Source organism: Aplidium turbinatum, chromosome 18 (assembly GCF_918807975.1).
Source record: "Aplidium turbinatum chromosome 18, kaAplTurb1.1, whole genome shotgun sequence".
Lineage (NCBI taxonomy): Eukaryota > Metazoa > Chordata > Ascidiacea > Aplousobranchia > Polyclinidae > Aplidium > Aplidium turbinatum.
Window position 1 is genome coordinate 5908233 of NC_137489.1, and position 23975 is coordinate 5932207.

General features: G+C 38.3%; 2 protein-coding genes across 2 annotated transcripts; one reads left to right on the forward strand and one right to left on the reverse strand.

Annotated features, from left to right (window-relative positions):
- The first annotated feature begins 1994 nt into the window (after positions 1–1994).
- On the forward strand, positions 1995–16473 carry LOC145787470 (uncharacterized). The gene is made up of 12 exons (XM_082599217.1): positions 1995–2133; positions 2505–2633; positions 3166–3348; positions 3594–3722; positions 5042–5167; positions 6580–6699; positions 7293–7415; positions 8231–8356; positions 8663–8748; positions 9592–9838; positions 10362–10506; positions 14363–16473. Exons 1-12 carry the CDS (start codon positions 2037–2039, stop codon positions 14457–14459), a joined length of 1608 nt encoding a protein of 535 aa, XP_082455343.1. The 5' UTR covers positions 1995–2036; the 3' UTR covers positions 14460–16473.
- LOC145787471 (tetratricopeptide repeat protein 19, mitochondrial-like) lies at positions 16402–22216 on the reverse strand. The gene is made up of 9 exons (XM_082599219.1): positions 21944–22216; positions 21547–21671; positions 20467–20573; positions 19917–20038; positions 19476–19628; positions 18898–19114; positions 18211–18359; positions 17381–17555; positions 16402–16810 (listed from the first exon to the last, which is right to left on the reverse strand). The coding sequence occupies exons 2-9, from the start codon at positions 21642–21644 to the stop codon at positions 16689–16691; spliced, it is 1143 nt and encodes a 380-aa protein (XP_082455345.1). The 5' UTR covers positions 21645–21671; positions 21944–22216; the 3' UTR covers positions 16402–16688.
- Between the last annotated feature and the right edge of the window lie 1759 nt (positions 22217–23975).

The window sequence follows — 23975 nt, forward strand, 5'->3', positions numbered from 1 at the left end:
TTTAATTTGTTTGTGCAAATCTGCATAAGCTCAAAGTTACCCGTTTGCGGATTGAAGTTGTTATGTAAGGCCTACAGGCAGTGCCGGTCTTTGGGGTGTGCAAACCGTGCGATCGCACAGGGCCCGCAATTTACTTAGAAAATGCAGTAATTTTTGTCATTTCCAATAGAAAAAATTCAATTCGATTCACAAGCAAGTACCGGTAGCCTATCCTTTAAGTCAGCTGCGGCTTCAGGGTGAGGCAAGTGCTGAGACTGTCGCGTCCGGCCATCTTGCCACCGGACAGCACCATTTTACAGTAATATTCATACCTAAATTTTTGTTGAACATGCTCTCAGCATACACTAAATTCAAAATAATTTTTCAAAAATTTCTGAGGGAGGCCCCCCCAGACGCTGGGTGTCGCCTTGGGCGAACATGCCGTCAACCCCCCCCCCCCCCATTTCAAAATACCTAGCTACGCTACTGAATTGGATCACTGTCATTGGGGCCCGCAAAGCGTATTCTGCACAGAGTCTCAAATACCCTAAGACCGGCACTGCCTACAGGGTTATGGAGTCGAGGGATTTTGGCGTGTCCGAAGTTGGAGTCGGCTAGTTATAAACCGAGGAATCAGAGTAGGCTATATTAGATTAGTATACCAGAGATAGTCGTAGCCTATATTTTTCGCTCGACTCCACAGCCCTGGTTACGTAGGCTATGGGCTGCAGACTACCACTTGAGCGAGCAAAAGGCGTTCCAGTTGAAATGTGTTCCTGATCAGGAAAAGTTGTTAAAACACAGTTGGTTTGATCAGTGCCGGTCTTTGGGGTGTGCAAACCGTGCGATCGCACAGGGCCCGCAAATTAGGGGGCCCGCAACTTACTCAAAAAATGCAGTAATTTTGTCATTTCCAGTGAAAAAATTCAACAAGTGAATTCAACACATAGCTTTATTTCCGAAAAATGCCAAAGAAAGCATGATCTTATCCTTTTGCTATGCCACCGAACAGCACCATTTTACAGTAATATTCATACCCAAATTTTTGTTGAACATGCTCTCAGAATGTCCTAAATTCAAAGTAATTTTTCAAAATTTTCTGGAGGAGGCCCCCCAGACCCCCCGTCGCCAAGTGTCGCCTTCGGCGAACACGCCGTCAGGCTTTGCTACCGAATTGGATCATTGCCATTGGGGGCCGCAAAAGCATATTCCGCACAGGACCCGTAATACCGTAAGACCGGCACTGGTTTGATAAAAGCAAGCAAGCGGAGATTGTTTAACCAAGTTTGATTTATCTTCTGTGCCTGGTGGTTATGGTATTGGTGGTATTGATATTGTATAGGCCTATAGGCTAATGATATTGGTGGATTTGGTGGTAATTCATCAAAAGAAAGAAGCAAATCTTTGTTCCACTGTAAACCAAATCATGAAACGTCTTGCCAGGATCATAGCTATGTAATTTTTGGGTGCCGAACTCATTAGGGTTGGGTAACTTCGTTTAGACACTTTTCTTATCATTTGACCAGCGAGCACTGCAGACAGCTAATAAAAAAGTCGTCAAGAAACATACAGCGTGAGGTTTGTTATGCTCAAAGTAGTGTAATGTATTCTAAACTTAGCAAACTAAATCAAATATTGTGTGAAAGTGCCTCTTGTGGTCGTTAGAAATCGTTAGAAAATTCTGTAGCCAGGTCGACTCAACTGGCCTATACAAAGGTTGTTGAGTAAAATCATCATGTAAAAATTGTATAATTGGCGGTCGATTGCAAGTGAGGAAATTATAGTTTGGGTCGGTTTATTCCAGAAATATACAGGCTACTGGTAGATCAATACAAAATAACTGGCAGCATGCAATCATATGATGAGATTCGTTTAAATCCAATAAAAAATAAAATAAAAAAAAAACTGAAATAAGAGGCATGATAAAACGCCTAAATTAGCAAAAAGTGACAGAAGAATGAATTCTTTTCATGGTTAAAGAAAATCAGCTTCTAAATCTAACAACATAATTTTGCAGATCTTTATATTTTTTGGATGTATAAAAGAAAGGTTACGCTATGAATATTTGCATACACCTTCTGGCAGTTATAACACTGACACTACTATGCATTGCAACACCTAATTGTGCTGCACAAGACTCTTTCTCAGGCCCTGGTAAGTAAAGCATTTGTTTTATAACTTGATAGTTTTTCGTTGTTCAAAGAGCACAGTTAATTTTCAAATAGTCTTTATAAAGATAAAGTTAATAAAAGCAGGAATATCCAGCAGCAGTAGCTTAACTAAAAGATTAAGGTTACATAAAACAGTTAGCAATTTGCATAAATCAAAATACAAAGTTTTATTTTCAATGCCTATTTTTACGTTTCGCAGTTGCTCCTATGTAAAGTCTGAAAAACAAGTTATAAGAAAGATCAAACTTATGTCATAAAAAGGTTACAAAAGATGTTGATTGATTTTATTGCTCTGTTGCTACAAAATCCAAACAAATAAGTTAAGGTTTCATCATCATTTTAATGAATTTTCAGTGTTGCGCGCTTTTAACGTCACATTTTTACGAAATGGGCAACCAGTTATTGCTGTTTCCACGTGGTTTGCGTACCAGTCGCTAGATGTCGCACTTTCTACTCCTTTTGGCTCCGACTTCACCATAGCAGGTCAGCAAATTGCTAGCTAGGTTACATATATCCACGCATTGACTTCATTGCTTGGTTATGATATTGTTTTTCAGCATTGAAGCTTCATTGTAGCCTCAAGTCACTCAAAGTACAATCTTTAATTTGCACTTTTTTTCAAATCCACTTTTCTTAATTTCGTTTGACTATAGGCTGCTGTATTGCTCATTTTGTAGAAAGTGGGACTTCGTAGAAAATTTAAAAAAAATGCTTGGTTTGGATCGATTTGTAAAAGGAAGTGATAAAGTATCAAAACTAATATTTATATAATTAAGTGCAAGTTTGCAAAGTATTTTCTCAGAATCATTTATTGACGTTTAGGGTATGTAAATTTGACATTTTTTTGGAGTCCTTGACTTCAGAAACTTTATTGGCATACCACTGTAGCTAGTTTACTCCAGTTCTGGCATTTGAATGTAAATGAACCACTTCAAACTATAACATACAGCAAAACTCAATCTATTGTATCAGATTTGGGCAAAAACAAAATTCTTTTGAGCTTTTTATCTTCTAGTTCAAGATCCTTGTTCTGTAAATCTGCATCCTTGTTCTGAAAACGGCAGATGCATAGATGTGAATGCTGATGAAGGCTTGCTGCAATGCAAATGCAATCAGGGATTTAATCAAACAGCTAGTACCAGAGTGTTTGACTCAAGTTCTGATTCTAACATCGTTCCTGAGGGGACATTTTGTCCTGGTAAGTGGTCTTAGATAAACATGTGATACGTCTTAGTATTTTAAGTGTTGCCAGTAAACCAAAGCTATAATTGAAAAGAAAACTAAAGTAATCTTTTGTTCTTAGGTTTCAAAATAGACTAACCCTTTTAATTTACAGATATTACTTGGAATTACTTTTTTCATAGAATTGTTATTTTTCATATGTTTTGTAATTTTCTATAATTTTTATAAATTCAAATAAATTAATATTTTACCATTATACAGACATAAATGAATGCGCGGAAAACGACTTGATTTGTGGACCTAACACGGAATCATGCGTCAACATTCCTGGGTCATACACTTGCAATTGCAAAGAAGGATTCTTTTTAACTGAAGATAAAATATGTGACAGTAAGTTTCAGATATTACAGAACTATCAGGTTTGACTAGTGTAGCCAGAAAGGTTAGCTTAGTAATTACACCCCCGACTCAAGATCTCGCGGCGCTGGTTCGGCTCTCGGGCTGTGCGTTTGAGCAACGTATTTTAGGACTGCTCTCCATTTAATGGCACCTATTGGGTGGAATAATTCACCGGCAACAACACTTCTACAATCGGAAACTTCACTCTGTCAATCTCGGTATCAAAAGCCTCTACAAGTATGTGAAACTACCAGGAATAACCTGTCAAAGGTTTTGTCAGTCCGAAAATAAAGATACAAAACCAAATCAATTCTCAACCCATCTGAGATGTGTGTACTGTATGTGTAATGACGTCAGTATACATAAATTACTAAAAATAACAGCACCTTTTGTTTTATGCCATAAAAATAGAAGTTGAAGTTAGTAACTTCTCTGGCGACGCTATTCTGTTGGAGATGCGTACAAGCTTGATCTAATCTTGACAATTTTTCAAGATTCGGTTTTCGCTCTAATCACTTCAATAAGCAATTGAAAAAATTTGTAAAGTTTAAAATTTTGTTTGGGAGAAACGCTTAGACGACTATTGATCTTTGGAAATATGTGCTTCTAACATTTTATTAAATAAAAATTACCACTACAAAATTTACAAAGCAATTTTTATAAGATAAGCTATCATTAAATATTACGCTATGGCACTCTACAAAACCTTTCTCATATATATTTTATCTCATATGGAGGCCGCTATCTTTCTGGGCTTTCCGCTCCTTTGTATTTAGTCAATGTAACTCGAAAGGGCAAATAGGCTAAGTTGCAAGTCATGGTCAGTTGCCCACAAAAAGCCACTGCAATTTGTTATGATTCTTTTTTAACAATTGGCGTTTTAATAATTCAGTTACCATGACGGAGTACAATACTCTAATATTACGTCCAATAATGTTAAGGGGAGGGTCTCTACGCTTGTATAAGCATGAAACGTAAAACATGTATATGCTCAAGTCTAAAAGCCGCATCACAAGGAATTTACATTTCATTGATGTTGTTCTACTAAATAAGTAACCAAGACGCAACCGATGCGTTATTTTTAAAAGTCTTTTTTAACAAACTACTTTTTTAACAAAACAAACTACATTAAAACATTAGCCTACCTCAAGCATCGAAATTTAAAAGCATAAGCTAATTTCACAGCCAAAAAGCCCCAATGCGAATTGGAATAAATTGGCATGTATACTGTAGCCTACAGTGTGTGCATCATACTTATTGTAGCAATACGTCAGTTGATATTATTTGATAGTTTTTTATTGTGTCTGCAGACATAGACGAATGCGCCGATGATTCACTCAACAATTGTAATGTAAACTCAACCTGTACCAACACTGTGGGAAGTTTTACTTGTACGTGTAAACCAGGCTTGACAGGTGATGGCGTTGACTGTGAAGGTATGGCTAGTATGGAAGTATAATTCAATTAAAGATTGATTGGTTGATTGAAATATCTATTTTCCAACTGAGAAAACCTGTGATAGGTTATTCCTAGCAGTTTTGTATACTTATAGATAGAGGCTTTAAGGCCCGGTTACCGCCATTGGCAGAGTAAAGCTTCGGATAGTTGTCGAAGTGTTGTTGTCAAAAAATTATTCCAATCACTGGGTGCCGCTGAATTATTATCCTTCAAATGGGTTGTGCTCACTCCGGGAGCTGAACCAGCGCCGCTTGATTTTGAGATTTCTTCGTGCACAAAGTCGGGCGCTTAGACCAACTGAGATATCGGGCGGGATTAAAAATATCAGGTCTACTCCTATATAGCTCAGTCGGTTAAGGACAAGGGCCTGGCATTGTGGAATGAAGCAACGGAAAGATAAAAAACGATGGTTCGACTCTAGGGGTGTGCACTTGACCAGCCTACTTGAATAACACCACTCCCCATCCAGCGACATGGTAAATGGGATATTTTACAGACAACACTTTAACAATCGAAAACTTCATTCTGCAGCTCTTGGTAAGCTAGTCTGCGTCGGTGGTTAAAAGTCCTGTACAAGCATCAGTGCCATATCGTGACCATTTTTTTGGGGGTTCACTTCTTTTTAAAAGTATCAAAGACATGCTTAATTTGCACAGTGACTTTTATATCATAAAAACAGAGTAAAACTGTTCACCAGGCATTTAATAAATGAAGTGACTTGAGTTCTTCTGGTGACTATAGGCTACTAGGTTACTTCCTGGTGTTAAGGATGATATCCAGTTTTTATTACCGAACGTTTCGTCAGTCAGCACGACTGACTTTATCAAGTGGGCTTTATCAAGGTGAACACAACCTGTTCCGCAACAAATGGCACTACACAAAAACATACGGTACTGACGAAATGAATAAAGTAGCAAGGTAATAAAAACTGGATATCATCCTTAACATCAGGAGGTAACCTAGTAACCTGTAGTCACCAGAAGAACGCAAGTCACTTTATTTTTATATTATAAGTTATCACATTATTTCATTTTGATTTAATCTGCACAGCCATTGAGCAAACTCCAAACCTATAGCATGTGTTTGAAGCCTGCTAAATAAAATGAATTGTTAAATAACTGGCTGGATTAAGCTTTTCCAAAGGCTTTCTAAGTTACCTGATAAATATTTCAACTATCAAACCATAGCTAATTCATTGACGGATCTGAACCAATGCTGAGAGAGTTGATTCTTGTGTCTAACAATAAGCAAGTTATGTATTTCTATCACTCTCTCACTGAATTGTTGTTGTTGCAATAGGCCTAACTGTAACCTGTGTAAAAACCATGTAACAATAATAGTCTTTATTTATATTCAAATAAAAAGAAATACTGTAGGCTATGTATCACAGACATAAATGAATGTGCTGACGACCCATGCGTCACATTCGCCGTTTGTACAAACCTGCCGGGCAGTTATGTGTGCTCTTGTCCAACAACTGGTTTCACTGGGGACGGCGATTCTTGCGAAGGTAGGCTGCCTTAAAAATCGGAAAACATTTTAACATAAAGCAAAGATTTATGAATATTAAACGTAAACCAGTTATAATGTAGTAGGCTATATGTTAGTAAAAAGTGAAAAAATGTTAAAAAGGTTAATTGACGGCTCATTACTTCATAAGAAACCGTGTACGATAGCCATGTAAAGCACACGTCACTTCAATGGTGTTTTAATTAAAACTTAATTTCTAGTTTTCGCAGGGCCTACTACAAGAATATTGAATAAAATATAGAAACCTACCATGTGTTTACAACAAAATTTTACAAATAGTAAAGAAGAATGTACAGTTTTAAAACGAATAAAAAAAAAACTGTCAGCTCAGCTACTTTACTGCTGGAGTGAAAGACATGATTTAATTGTTTCCATCTCATTTGGGTTATCTTGTCCAAAGGTAGCCTACTGCAACGTAGCGTAAAATTGGGTGCTGTATCAGGGACTGTTGCTTAAAATCACCATACAAACGACTCTCTGGTCAATCGATTTAGCATTGGCAAGACCATTCTGGTCAGAAAATCTTACCACTTTTACCATCGACACCGAATAATAATTCAATTTTTATTACAGACATAAATGAATGTGCGGACGACCCATGGCCGTGCCACACATCCGCCACTTGTTCAAACCAGCCGGGCAGTTATGTTTGCTCTTGTAATATTGGTTTCACTGGAGACGGTAATTTTTGCGAAGGTAATGAAGCTACATAATTAAGAAAAAAAGTTGAAACAACAATTTTACACATAAAACAGCCCTAAAAGAACATGGAAAGCTTATGAACATTAAGCGTAAGCCTTGATAGGTCAGCTGTCTGTCCGACAGGTCAGCTGGTTTAGCGCCCAACTTTGTTCACGAATATAGCCTACTTCAAGATCAAGCAGCGCTGGTTCGGCTCTGAGGGTATGCGCTTAAACTGCATTTCATGGACACTGTCCAGATTCGTGTTCTGCGACCCTAAAAACCCCGTAATCGACATATTACATGATCACATTACGCCAGTTTAAGCCTGTAGATTTTCATAATATCTTATCCGGCCACAGTTTTGGAGGGAAAATTCTGAAACCACACCAAGATACTTTTTAACAAAGGTGGAAACCCGTAATAGGCTACATAGTCGCAATAATTTCTAAAAAATTTTTGCAAAATAGTACACCCTAATGGACAGCTTTTCATTCAGCGGCACCTAGTGAGTGGTATAATTTACAAGCAGTGACACACTTAAACAACAAAACAAACTTCATTCTGTCAATTTTGGTAACCGGACCAGTGCCAGTAGTTTAAAGCCTCTATAAAAATGAAAAACTACCTAGAATAGACTTTTAAAGGATTTCTCAGTAAAAGGATCAAAACCAACAACCCAATCTTTAAAGTTTCTCGAAAAGTTAAAAATTAAGAAACAATTAGAGCACTTCATAATAACTAGACTAGAGTATAGGCTACCGGATCCAAACTAAAAAGTTTGTTTTTGTTTTGCTTGAAATCAAGGTATACAACTAAAGTTTGTTTAGACATCAATGAGTGTGAAGCTTCATTGTCATGTCACAAGGAGGCAGTTTGCACAAACACGGAAGGTGCATTCTCATGTGAATGCAGAGCTGGATTCATCGGAAACGGTTTTGACTGTAGATCTGCAGGTTGGTGGTTTGGTTTACTGATACAAATTTAGGGAGCATAGAGTTTCTGATGAGATTGAAAACATTTGCAAAAACATTCAGGCCTATATTGTTTTCTTTAGTATCTTTGTTGGCACTAAGGACTAGGCCAAAGGTCTACTAATTTTATTTTATGTTTTCAGCAATGATCAAAGACGAGTGGTAGGCTATTTGAATCAACTTAGTTCTATTGTAACCTAGTATAGGCTAATGCAAAGTTTAAAACATAATATGAGGAATTTCTCAGTCTACAAAGTTAATTCCAAAATTTTTATAATCCCATTTCAGGCTCCAAGTTATCTTATTGCTATCGGATGGCTGTCTCTGTCGACAACTTCATTACCGATTCCACAGTCGACAAATCTGACCCCAAGGTAATTTACTGCAAGGCCTATTCCCCGCAAGGTGACAGGCTTTTGAAGTTCGATATGAGGACAGAAGGCTCGATGAATTCGGTTCAATTGCGAGCAAATAAAAATCCATTAACTTAAGGTCGAAAAAATAATTAATATAAAAACCGAAATAGGTTGGCAGTGCGCAGTGGCGTAGCTAGGGGGGCGGACCGCCCCGGGCGGCACGTCTGGGGGGGCAACACTTTCAGACTACGATTTTTGATTTCGATTATAATCTGATAAAAAAACGCATTTCATTTTCACATGCTTTTTCTTGATGGGGCGGCAAAATCTGAATCCGCCCAGGGCGGCACTTCCCGGCACATTCCCTAGCTACGCCACTGGCAGTGCGTCAAGAAGCCTGCTTATTTCTATTTTGCATTCGATCGCTTTTTCAAGTTTAAACTCTTACAGGCTAGATTTGGTAACTGATTTAATGCTGCTTGCACTGGAGGTAAGGTTTAAAGACTGATTCAGGAAACGAAAACATTTTACTAAATATAAAGTTAAATTCTATAGAAAAACATAGAGCTTGGATTTATTTTCTAAAATATTTTGAAAAGCAAACGCAATATAGAAGGTAAAATTGCAATCGGAATTTTATTCTTTGAAAAATTGAATAAAAATATAATGAGTTTGCAGCATTGTTTTGCACCAATGTGTGTATGGTATTTTTTGTGAGAATTTCCATAGGCATAGGCTCTTATCCTAATGCAAGCTATCTAGTTCTTATTTAATCTAACAAAACTCTAACCAAATTCTTGTGCAATGTGAGATGATTAGCAAGCAGAACGTTTCACTACTTTTTTATTAACTTACGTTCAGATAAGCGATTCTCTTCCGGTCGGGATATCAAATCTTTTTCAAGAGCTGCAAAAAGACGCATTTGATTTTGTGTACGAGAGTGTAGAAATAAATGTGGAAGATATTTTGGATACAGACACGTCTACAAGACTATACATTGCTGTTGCTTGTTTCAACAATACTGAAAAATCTGCTTCAGAACTGACCTCTATTTTAGAAAGCATTATTCCTATATCAACATTTGAAGGGTTTCCGATTTCTGTTTCAGGTAAGAATAGTCTGGATCAGTGTTTTTAACCTTTTTTCTCTTTGGTAGCCTACGTAGGCCTACCTCTTCTTCAATCGAGTCCGTTCTGTCTAATTGGCTGGGCGTTGAACAATTAACTTGTTAGCTCATTCAAACAAAACTTGGTATTGACGTTTTAATTTAATGTAACCCTAAACTTTCAATAAAATAGTAATTTAGGATGATATTGCATTTGTTTCAAATACTTTTAAATTCATGATGAGGGTTTAATTTGGATTAGCCGAAAACGTTCGATTGTCAATATTATTTGTAGGCCTACTGTAATAGGCTAATGTGAAATATATTCTCATAATGCTCAATCCTACTGTGTCTTTCCTGTCTGTCCCAGACAACAAAATCCGTCATTTTTACATTGATTCAACGTCTGCAGACGTTGAATCAATGTAAAAATGACAGATTTTCATATTTGTAGTTTAGGATGGTTGTCCAACTTGGAATAACAGCTAGGTTTACTACGTAGCAATAAAATTTGATTATTTTTCAGAATTTGATGAGTGCGCCTACAAATATCGCACATGCGCGAACCCATTATTTGTTTGTGCAAATACGGACGGTGGTTACAAATGTATGGATGTCTTAAATGAAAAAGAAAAAAACATTGCAAAAACAATCATGTTGTCCTTTTACAGGTAAACGAGTCCTTTTGCAAGAAAACGTTTGTAGGAATAGGCTAGGCCTATGCATATCCTCGGACCTTTGTCAGCTCGAGGATAAAGATTCAAGACCAACTATATATTAAAAAATTTGACCTTCTCAAAATTTTTCTCGTGACAAATGGCATAAATAAGAAGAATGCGTCTTCAACGAATCATCAAACGGTTGACCAATAGCCTACCCTGAAACAATTAAACAGGTCATTAGCGTATGTCAAAATGGCTAATCTAATACCAGAGGTGGGCACCCGCTACTTTTAAAGTAGCGCGCTACCCGCTACCGCTACTTGGGCCAAAGTAGCGCGCGCTACCGCTACCCGCTACCAATTTACAAAAGTAGCGCGCTACCCGCTGCCGCTACTCGGGCCAAAGTAGCGCGCGCTACCGCTACTTTTGTCTAAAATGACACTAGGAAACACTCAAGTCCCTAGTGACGCAAAAATGACCTTGAAAACGAATGTTATCATTCGTTTAAGCTGCCATTTTAACGTCGTTATAGAAAACACATTCTAAGGGAAATTTATTGTCAGGCCACGCATCTTTCAAAAACACGAGCATTTCAAAATGAGAGTCACCAAGTCCTGCCCGCTTTCGCTTAAGCACATCTTTTCCAACAGAGAAAAGTCTCTCCACCGCAGCACTGGAAGGAATGGGGGTGTTGTATTCAGTAGCGTAGCCAGGAATTTTGAAAGGAGGGGGTTTTGACCACCCAACGGCGGGGGTCTGGGGGGCCTCCCCCAGAAAATTTTGAAAAATTACTTTGAATTTGGTGCATTCTGAGAGCATTTCCAACAAAAATGTGGGTACGAATATTCCTGTAAAATGGTGCTGTCCGGTAGCATAGCAAAAGGATAAGATCATGTTTTCTTCGGCATTTTTCGGAAAAAAAAGCTACATCTCTGTGTTTTTATGTTGCTAATTCCTGGCTGAGATGTTTGAATGTTTGGTATTGGCAAAACTTGCTCTTTTAATGCAATTTTGTTTAAAATTAGGCAATTTTTTTAGACTGAAAGCATCATTCTCAATATCGTGACGTCACACGCGTGCCAAAGGGGGGGGTTGTAACCCCCAAAACCCCCCCCTTGGCTACGCCACTGGTTGTATTTAATGAACAGATGTTTTAACTCAGTATTCGAAAAGCTCAAGGACTTGCTTTTGTCTGAAAAAAAGGCGTCCACAATTGTTGCTTTCTTCTGCACCGACGTTTCACGGGATGGCGCAAACACTCCAAAAAATACATCCTCGGAGTAATGACTGGTGGTGGTGTCACTCTTTTCGGTATCAACCTGGCTTGATGTCTCCAGCAAAAGTCGAATTACATCTGTCTTGACTTTTTCTCGCAGTGCTTCAGCATCATCCGTGGAGACGTAGTGCAGAAATTGTAGCCACGACGTCTTGAAGGAGGGATGAAGACATGATGCCATAACGCATTTCATGTTGTTGAAGCACTTGCTCAATCGCTTCTTCACCCCTTCAAGGACTTTCACTTTCAACTCCTCACGGGTCACAAGATCACTGATCTTGGTCAACTTCTTCCCGCAAATTGTGATGGTTGGAAGCAAGACTCCGTAATATGCCTTGGACTCGCCCTGGTGAATGTCTAAAGCCTGGCAGATAGGCTTCATCACACGGAGATATTCGCCGAAGAAGTTGACGTCAGCTAGAAAAGACCGAAACTTCGCAACCAAGCCAATTATATAGCTGCTTGATCACGCCAGTATTGCAAAAAAAACAAGCATTTTTTTTCAATTTGAATTAAAAAGTAGCGGGTAGCGGGAGTGCGACTGAAAAAAGTAGCGCCTCTCCCGCTACCCGCTACTTTGGAATAAAAATAGCGCCGCTACTGCAGCCGCTACTCCAACTAAAAAGTAGCGCCGCTACCGCTACTTTTACCAAAAAAGTAGCGCCGCTACAAAAGTAGCGCGCTACTGCCCACCTCTGTCTAATACATTGAGAAAGTAACCAAAAATTCTGGCCATAAATAGAGTAAAAGTTTTGATAGAATGGTAATGTCTCAGTTTTGCCTTCTTAGCAACAGGAGATTCTAACATTTTGTTAATTTGAAAACACTGCAGAATACAGTTCTTCATTTAGCGTCGGCAAAATTTAACATATAACAGTAATAAAACAACTTAATTAACATTCAGTGAAAAAGCGACAAGAAACTTTGTACCACGAAGAAGTGCAATCTTCGTGCACCGACAACACCACAACAATTACAGCAACATATGATTTATTGATTAGGCCTGCCAGCACTTCACTTATGCCTTGAACAGTTCAATAGCCTACTCGTCAACTAGTAAAATAAGTTCAAAAACTGCTGAGCTTATGCTTACCAAACACTTTCCGAAAAATCGATCAAAAATCACGAAGTAAACATGATTATGCTACATAATTTTCTTACAACTGTATGCATTCCTTAGATAATTTACTGTAGTAAATCGTCGTCGTCTGAGCTTCTGGGGCCGGGGGTCTATCCTTTTACCACCCCAGATTCACGATGTTCCCGGACTACACTGGAAGGCTGCTAGAGAGCAGCCAGTTTTTAGTTTCATCATCCATGACGCGCAGACCTTCCACTCCGTTAGGTGGCTTGAAGATGGTACAGTCATTGATGATGTGGTCTGCGGTCTGTTCCTCGGCACCACATTCACAGGAGGAGGAAGAAGCTATTCCCCATTGGTGCATGGTTGAGCGGAAAAGCCCGACGCCCGTACGGAGACGGTTGAGGCGCACCCATGCCTGTCTCCGTAGTGTCAGGCCGATGGGGCGTGTGTCGGCGTCGGGGATGAATGAAAGGAGTCTGGTGGTGCTTGACCTCCATTCAGAATTCCATTTATGATCCGCCCAAGTAGCCGCAGAGATGTCTTGTTTATCAGCTTCGTTGATCAGAAGCCGAGCGGCTGGCACGAATGGGTGTCTTGATTTCAGTCGGCGGGGGTGCCCGTTTGGGAAGTCAAAGATCTTGTGGTGGAGAAGATGGTTAGGCTCCAGTGCCCGTCGACCGAGGGACAGAGTGGCTTCTTCGCGACGAAGCTCAGCAGGTTGGATGCCAGCGAGAATAGGGAGATTGTTCAATGGTGTGGGACGCAGGCATCCGGTCACTGTGCGCAGGGCGCTGTTTATGGCAGTGTCGATGTTGTGGCTGTGAGCACTGCGGCACCAGACAGGCGCACAGTACTCTGCAGAAAAGTAGACAAGGGCTAAGGCTGCTATTCGCAAAGTGTCAGCCCTCGCCCCCCAGCTAGAGCCTGCCAGGCGCTTCAGTAGTGCAGCGCGGGATGTGAGTTTCTTGCGCAGTGACTGTAGTAAATGATACAATTTTAAAGAACGTTTTATCAAGGATTTATAGAACTCTCTGTGGACCAACAGAAATTCCAGGTGGACCACCAGTGGTCCACGTTGAGAATCACTGATCTAAAACATAGAAAAGTAACTCTATTCACAGTATTTTTGCAAGATCAGATTAATGTAGGCCTACATGGTAGGCACTAGGCCTACACATGCGTTTTGTTAAAATCACTCCCTCCTAAACTGCTTGCTGAATCCGACCTGCCTATAGGCAAAGCTGTCGGCTATTATAACTCCATGTGGATGTGTGACATGATTAGGTATGAATAGTAGGCTAGCTAGCCTATAGATGTGTGGGCTACATATCTGAAGCAAAGAAACAAAATAAATAACGCGGTCAAAAGAACATCTCTTGGTGACCATGGACAAAGCTCGTAGTGCTACGTGCCAAGACGAAAGAAGGCCACCACCTACTCTATAAAGGCCTGCGTTTTTTAATCGCATGCCAGGATATCACTAAATCGATTCTTCTTTTTTTCAGTCCCCTTATTGGTCCTTTGCCTCTGATCGAAGTCTTGATGAAAAGAAAACATATCTTCCAAATGGATCCAGCCGAGATGCAAGACGCACTACACTAATTTGTAGAGTTGAACATAGGCTACCTCATAATTGAGGCTTCCCAGGGCACAAAAATATTGCAAACATTTTTCTTTTGTAGCCTACCCAAGTGCACTTTATAGAAATAGTTGGCCAAGTTATTTTGAAAAATCTTAGCCTTATCAGTTTTTGATGGAAACAAAGATTTCTCAGTTCAAGAGATGAGAAAATACGTTCGATTATTTTCAGACCTCCGTAGGGGAGACTCGGGTAAGTTGGCCCAGCAAAATAAAAAATTGAATTTGTGAGCTAATAACAAAACATGTTAAAGCGAATGCTATTGAAGAGTAAAGAATTTATTACTGTAGAAGTGGACATATTCTTGCATCAAACAAACATTTTTAGGTATATAATTTTTCAAGTATTCCGAAAAAAATAAAATGGACCATCTTGCCTTCCTGTGCGGGTAATTTGGCCCACCATGGAAGGTAAGTTGGTCACGTGGGCAACATGTCCATCTACGGAGTACGGTATATTAAACAGTGGAAAAGTTTTCTTTCTTCCCAATTTTATTTTCTTTCTAATTATTTCTTGGTTTTATAGAAGCATACATAGATTGTATGCATTCATGTATGGTTTATAATATAATCTATTATATTATAAATATGGTAAGCTATTAGGCTATAATGCTGTATTTTATCTCAGTAAATTTTTTTTACATGAGTAGCCTACACCAAATAAGCTTTCGAAAATAACAAAGGTTGTATCAAACATCATGTAGTTGGAACGGCATGCCTTTATTCCTAACGATTTGGTCACCTCAACGATACTGATAGGCAGGACCTTGTTTGCAATAGGCTACCAACTCCATTTTTGCATGGGTAGGCCTACCAATATCGGAACATTTTTTAATGTAGCCTATCTTCAAAACTAGGTACGTTTTAGTCCGTCGCTTGAGAAGTGGTTGATACACACTTCCGCGATTGTTTTTCTTGATTACTTACCATTATTCTATTATTAACATATGGGTTAGGAATAAGTTGTCGCATTTTTGGCATAAAAACGATGTTAAGAAGTGTATTAGGCCTATTGTTATTGATCGTTTAAAGCCGATGTAGGCCTAAAACCGCGATTTACTTACTTTAGATGCTTGATGATAGGCTACTTTAATCTTGCAAAAATAAGTCATCGTATTAATTAGTCAATTATTATCATTCTATAAATACCTCATAAAGGCAAGTTGGCCAACGTACCCACCCACGATATGGGCCAACTTTCCTGCATTGCAACCATATTGTAAAAACTAAAATTTATGTCAAACTATCGAGCTTGTAACAACGATTTCACCGTCAAAGTGAGCCTTAAAAACCACTCTAGCGCTGCACTCACTAAATAATAACCTTTCTTATACAGTAAGAAAAAACTCACTCGACATCTAAAAAATTCTAAAATCCAAAATTTTTAAAAATCATAATTTTTCATACAAAAATCGTGCTCACATGTTTATACTGCTTGCTAGAGCCTCCCAACCTGGTGATAAGGTAGTTTCAACAGCACTTTCTCAGTATGCGTACGAAACGTAACAATAACTGTTGTAGTTAAAAAATTATTTAGAGTGGGCCAACTTACCCGAGTCTCCCCTACAATTTTTTTTGGTTTTATGGCCCCTTTTGCCTGCAAATTTTCTGGAATAACAAAAACACGCAGGCACCGATTTACTTTTTTAGAACTCAAATACCAGTAGTTGCTTTTTTTACCCTTTTATGTACAAACTGGTGTCACAGAAATAGGTTGCTGCATTTAACCTATCATTGCTTGATTATCTTCCGTCAGTCACTGACAGTGAATAAATAACGTAGCCTAACTATGTTTAAAACATGGAAAAAACTTTCAGCTCATTGAAGCATTTCTGTTTGATACAACGGCATGACGGCTCTCCATCGTGTAGCTCGCTTGATTTAACTTAGTGTTGCATGCTTATCGAAGTAGACTATTCTATGCTCTATGGAACAAAGCTTTGTAAATGATTCATAAAGTTCGATCGTTGTGTGGCCTATATTCAAGTAAAATTGGCTTCAAAATGGATGTAAATAAATACTGTGATATTCAAGTAGTAGCTAAGTTGGTGGACCTTGTGAATGCGGTGAAAGGCAACGAAAGCGAGCACAGATGAGAAAACAGAACCTTTGTCCACTTTTTAGTTTAAGACGTGAATGGAACAAGCAACGGCAATTTATGGGCAAAATAAGCATTTTGGATACCCCGCTGTCTTAGCTTCCGCTGGGAAATGCGTTTATTAAAGACGCAACGTTGTTTTTTAACGATTCATCATTAGTTTTGGACGCTTCCATTAGCGCACGCTTGTAGGCATTCTCCGCGTCCGCTGTTTTTCCTGAAAGCAAATAAAAAGAAACGTGTAGTCAACATGTGAAAATGTTTCACGTTTATAGTAATTAAGAATTTCATCGTTGCAAGAAAATAAGAATTTGTAGAAGCACGAGATGTCCAACTACCTGTCAAGCGAAGGGTGCAGTAAACAAAAGGGTTGATTATATTTTAAAGTTGTGGTTGCAAATGTAAACTAGCCTAAAATTTGAAGTTTCACAAAATGGATTTATAGCAATTTGTAATTATGTCATCTCACAATGGTGTTCTCAATTTACTCAAAGAAGTTGAACTTAAAAGAAGTTACAGGTATAGAAAATGTATTAGACTACTGAGCATTAAAAAAATAAATAAGTAGATTTCAATATAAAGTGTTGTGTTTCACGTGCTAAAGCCTGTCATTTCTTTTCAGGTTGTAACTTTTATGTGTAGCAGTAGCAAGGTAACAATTCGTAATTAAAAAACACTTCGCAACATTTTTTGACATACCCTTCACGTGGCTGCTAGTTGAATATCTACACTTTTTATGAAGCCTTGAAAACATGCCGCTTAGACAGAGCTACAATCAATATCTCACCTTTCTTTATGTAAATGTAGGCCAAATTAGCATAAAACACCGCTTTCTCTGTCGGTTCAACAGCACTGGGGTTAGCTTCGCTCACATCTATGGCCTTCCGGGCGTAGTTCAAAGCCTCGTCGTATTTCCCCATCTCAGATTTGATGGAAGAAATATCGTTGTACAAAACTAATGTCTGGGATAAATTAAAGAAGAATGTACGAACGGAACATCACGCCTAAACAAAGCAGAATATACAAAGATTTTATATCTTTTTTCTGCTATTAATAAAGACAAATCGTTGGCGAAGGTAGACTATTATTACCATATCATTTAATAGCGCATCAAATAACAATGAAAGATAGCAAACCTTGTCAGGGTCGAAGCGCGCGTTCACTTTTTCTAATAGTACAGTACATGCTTGTACCAAGCACAGCTAAAAAACCTAAACTAAAAATCAAACAACTATGAGGTGAAGTTTTTGAAACGATTGATCAGACAATGTCACTAAAATAAGTTTCGAGTTAAAAACCATAAAGTTATAGAAATTGACGGCGCAATGCAAGTGCTTTTTGGTTACCATGATTATTATACACGGTTTAAGTTGCAATATTTCAAAACACTATACAAAGTTGGTTTGTTGGTCTTGAACCTTTATCCTCGGACTGACAAAGCCTTGGTAGGTTATTTCTGGTAGTTTCGCATACTTGTAGAGGCTCTTGACGCAGGGCCGGTTACTGAGATTGACAGAGTGAAGTTTTCCGATTGTTGAAGTGTTGTTGCCGGAGAATTATTCCATAATACAAAACACTGTTCAGCACATACGGTACAATAATGTGTGTTGATCAGACCTTCATGCTCTTTTCACCAAACAGCCTTTCGCTTATGGCTATCGCTTCAAGAGTAGCGGCTAGCGCAGATTCGTTTTCGTGGATATCGTGAAGATAACGCCCGTACGAGTCAAGTATCATACCAAGCAATGCCAAACTGTTCTGATAATCTGAAAAAAAAGTATCGTTGCATGGTGGATTTGCAACAAAGCATAGAAACCGCTTTTTCCCAGACAACAAATCAGTCGCTTTTTACATTGAATTAACGTCTGGGTACAGTTGCTTCTGAGTAACGTCGCGTGAGAATTAGGTTTTCCCGTATTTGTATATATAATGTAGAACTAAAATCGCTGTACGAAAATTACTCAACCAGTTCACTCTGATAACGCAGTGGATAAACATCCGAATAAGCGACGTTTAAACTCTCGATCTCGGGTTGGCGTTTCGTCAGTGAACTACATAATTTGCCATTCAGCGGAACTTAGCGGTTGAAATTTTTATACCCAACGACAAGCAGAACCTTCGCGGCGTAAACAACCATGACCAGCCAAATCAGTGTTTTAAAGCTTCTAGGTTAAAAAAAAAAACTTCATTAGTGCGCAAAAACTGCCAAAAATTAAGTTTCAAAACAGACATTCTCAGTCCAAGGATAAAAATTTATCTAGTGACAACTATAACTTTTCCTAATCACATGTATATTATATATACCTTTGGCTTTGTGGCAAACTTTATTTTTCTCCATTTCCTTTAAATTATTGCGACATGCATCAGCACTGAATCGATAGCCGGTTACAGCCAGATCTTTCTGGCCACTTCGTGCGTATATACTTGCCAGCTTCAAAGAGATCTCTAACACCTCTGGAGCGGTCTGAGACGTGCCGCTGGATATCAAATTTTTTAAAACGTCACGAAAAAGAGGTTCCGCCTGGAACATACAAAAATAAATAATAATGTTGAATATTGCTTGAAAAGCGAAGTAGTATGGTTGTTTATAAACAAATATATTTCTTATGATAGTAAATTGTTTGCAATGAATGGCTGTATATAAGGTTTAAAGAGGTTAGTGTCCAACTGTCCATACCGTACTAAAGATGTAGCATTTTAAAAACAGCTTAACATCCCATCCTGAGAATGATTAGCTTTACAGTATAATAGTATATGGAAATGGATGATATACAATAAGTAAGCTTTTATTCTTTTAAATTGGTTAAGTACATAAAACCATTAGAAAGCATACTCAACCAAGTCATAATTTATTTATCAAAAAGACAATTCAAAACAACAACCTTGTCCAGTTGATTCATCTCCAAGGCAAGGTTTGCAAGTAGATCTTGTACGTAAGCAATTACGGGTTTATTTTTCGTCGCCAATGCAAGATGCAATGCACGAGAGTACAACATTTCAGCTATACGAGGATGCTCTCGTTTTGAAAGGGAAGCCTAGAATTGATAATAATGACTTGACTCAAGTTTACTGATGGTTAAAAAAATCAATGTCAAACATACCGTACACTGCAATACACACTTACAATTACAAATGATCTTAATGCATGGCCTACTAACTTTTTAAAACCAAAAATAACCAAATATCTGCTCTTGAATTGAAGGAGGCAAAAATATATTTGTAAACCTGAAATAAGTTTAAGTGTACAACTTTACAAGTTATTTCATCAGTATTTAAGAAAAATTATTATCATTCACAAATTCTAAGTCTGTTGAAAGTCACACCTTTCCTTGCTTCACAAGATCAAGAATGTCTTTGTTCATTTTAGGCGTTTCTTTAGCAGCAGAAGCAGAGTCTGTGCTTAAAAGGCCAAATAAACTGAAGGATAAAGCATATGGAAGCCCACCTTGAAAAATAGTTATTAAAAACGTATTTTGTGGTGCTTGTAAGTACTATGTAAATGAATACTCCTAGAGAACTGTTGGCATCATTACTCAGTCATTGATTCAATATTCCAACTCTGAATCATAATATTTTTTTGAGCATGCTCTAAATAAGATATGGCAAAAAATTCCTATGATAAAAAGGTGTTGTTATCATATTGAAAAAAATTCAAAATATTTATATATATGATGAGGCGTTGTTACTAAAGAAATTTTATAAAATAAATTTTGATCAACATTTGACACTACAGTTAGTGCACTTAAAATAACTACACAATAAGCTACACATGATGTAAATATTTGATGAGTATAACATTCAGATTTGTCTGTGTGAAAAAATTTTTGGATTTGAACTTCAAGGTCTAACTACAATAACTTGGTGTGAACCTACCCAAAAGATGAGCACAACCGCCAGCCGATTTTCTTTTGACATTGAAAACTTTGATCTGAGAAAATGTCCGTTTGTTGCTATGAAGGATTTTTTTGAAACGAAAACATCTATAAATAAATGTATAAACATGGACAGTAGGATTAACAGTGCATAAAATGGTGTACTTTACACATACAGCTACCAGTGAATATGACACCAGTTAGGCAATGTGTAACTACACTATAATCAAGATGATGTTAATAGTTAATCACAAATTAAATGTTAATACTTCTTCAGGTCATTGCAGAATATTTTGAACATAACCACATTTAAACTAGTTAACCAATTCATATACATTGTGTAATACTGTGTCATACTAATTGTGATAGATTTATTTGAGTGTGCTGCAAGTCAGCAGTTGCAAACTGAGCAAGTAACAACTGAGCCAGCAACATTTTAGAAAGTAGTTGAAGTTGGTAAATGATGAAACTGAGCAAGCGGAAATCTGGCATGTCACAAGTCAGCAAATTCAGTTTATAGCAAGTGATGACCAAGAAAATCCGATGCTAGCTGAAAATCTTGTTTGCTGACTTCGACAGTAACTGAAATGTACTTGCTGAGTTGTCGCAAGCCTAGTAGTTTGACAACCAATTTATTTCAGGTTAGACTAGCCTTCAAAATGCAAACGTACCATGGCTTTTTCAATACATAAGCACTGCAATACACTGTCAATTTTATTGAAGTTAATGAGAAAATTAAAAGCAAGCCATTATTATTTGGGAAGAGGCTATTTTTCCACACTTAATGCCATGGTTACAATCAGGTGTTGCCAGAGTTAGGATTAAAGTTAAGGGTTAAGGTAAGGGTTAGAGTTAGAAATAAGATTAAGGTTTTGATCTTTGCCCAGGACCAAAAATAATTTCCAAAATACAAGTTTTTGTTTTCAACAGCTTTAAACTTTTCTCAAATTAGGGAAGAATTCGTTATCTGGCAACACTATTGAGGCTATTATTACACTATATGGTGTAAAAATAGCCACAGGCTCACAGCCTATTATTTTTTGAGTTAGACTGTCAAGTTGAATAGTGAAACATTGCTAACCTTCTCAAACTTTCTTTTCTATAACCACAACTTGAAACATGTTGAATATTGATTGAAGACAAAGATCTTCTCAGAACAAGAGTCACGACAGTCGTCATTGTTTAATCACAGTAATTTCAATAGTCCTCAAAAAACATGTTGAAAACTATTAGAATAGCCTATACAATTATATACCGTAGCCCTAAACATCGACTTTGGCAACCCAGTGGACCAAGAGGCATGGAGAGGAGGACTTCGACAAACAGGCCATACCCTTGATATGAAAATTAATTCATAGCCAGTATATTATATTATACAGTGTATAATCAAAATTGGTGGATAATGATGTTTCATATTTATTGTAAAAATCCAATAACCGTTTAGTTTTGTAGTGATTATAGCACATCATACAATTTACCTAATTAAAAATGCAATCAGACAAGTGAAATCAACGGAAGATCAAAGAAGCAGCTGTTGCATATCAGCATGCCATCAAAGTTGTGTCAGTTGCTGTCCAACCCACGCTTTTTTTCCACCCTTGTCTCTGGCAGTAAGTTGCACTTGGCCAGCAGGAAAGCAACAAGTCAAATATTTTTTAGCACAATTCTCCAATCATCACTTCCATCCAACTCTACATTATGCTGCATTCTACTACTATGTTCTCCCTTCATTCCCATAAGTACCTCCACAATCGAAATACCCATTGTCGGGGAACGCTTGCATTGCACCTGCACAGTGCACCCTGGTGGTGACCCTGCAGTCACACAACTTTTTTCAAAATCGAAAATCTGCAGTGATGCCAGGTTATTTTTTAAAAACAAGGAAGTGAATCTAAAAAAACAAGTCCAAAACAAGCAACAGACCCAATAATTTGCAATCAATATCAAAACACGCAGTTTGACAGTTTAAAATTTTGAAGATAACTGTTGAATTTCATACATCAGGTTTATTTAAGGAGTGACATTTACTGCGCTAGATGTAGCGTAATTACTTGTACCGTGCGGTAGGCTATGCTAAAAGTATCAACTGGCAAAACAGCAAAACTCGTTTGTTTTCCATGAATTTCAGACTCCGGCTTCTCTCCTACAAGACTAGGCTTCTAAATGGTACATTTTTTCTTCACCACTCTTGATTTTTCTTAAATTTACCGATATGTTCTAGCTTTGAAACGTTTCGTCAGGCATTCTCGGTGCAACACATTTTTGGACGCTGGACTCATGCCTTCAGAATTGCATCTCAGCCGACCTGCTTGGGCAGCTGGTTGGTTGGTTTTGAATCTTTATCCTCGGACTGACAAAGCCTTGATGGATTATCCCTGGTAGTTTCGCATAGGCTACTTGTAAAGACTTTTGACGCAGGGCCGGTTTTGAAGGTGTTGCGACCGTGCCAAATTTTTTTCAACTCAATAACTTACTTCGATCACAAGCACGTTTTAACGTTCGCGTTTTGTCGCTTCTACCTTTTTCTTGACCTTTGCTATGTTGATGTGTATTGTTTTGATATGATGGTCAGAAATAAAAAAACAACTGAACTGAGATTGACAGACTGAAGTTTTCCGATTGTTGAAGTTTTGTTGGCTGGAAATTATTTCATCCACTATAGTTGCCGCTGAATGGAGAGAAGTCCTAAAATACGTGGCTCAAGTGCATACCCTGAGAGCCGAACCAGCGCCGCTTGATTTTGAGTCGGGCGCCTAACCACTGGGTGGACTACAGCTGAATCGTTTCCGCACGGCGTTGGGTTCTTCTGACGATCCTTGATACACAGGTGGGGCCTATCAGCATCTGCAGTAGCCTATGCAATTGTGGTACAGAAGCAGGCCCGTAGCCAGCCGGGGGCCAGGGGGGCCTCGCCCCCCCCCCCCCTGGCAAAATCCCAACATTCTCGAGCAACAGTTACAATTATAATGATTAATATAAATTATAATGATTAGCAGATATTGCTACATTTGGATCTAGCACTGCCGTTTGTGAGTGTGGATTCTCAGTGTTAACAAGGGTTGACGCTCCCACTAGACGGAGCATGTTACAACCAAGACAAGCAAACTTGGTGCTAATGGCCTTTGAACATTCTGTATCGAAATCTATCAGTTTAGACTTGTTTGTGAGACGGTTTGCATCCAAACATCCGCGACTGCAATTGCAATAAACTAACTCACGCAATGGCGTAGCCAAGGGGGGGTGTTTGGGAGTGTTTGGGGGTTACAACGCCCCCTTTGGCACGCGTGTGACGTCACGATATTGAAAATGAAGCTTTCAGTCTTTATGTCTGTAAAACAAAGTTTGCCTAATTTTAAACGAAACTGCATTAAAAGAGCGAGTTTTGCCAATACTGTTGGAATGCTACTACGTCATGGCGTAATCACGTGACTCGCGGACTCGCTCTATCTGTGTTATTGCCGCGCTTCTATTCATTACAATTATGTCCAGTTGAAAGTAGCACGCGTCTCA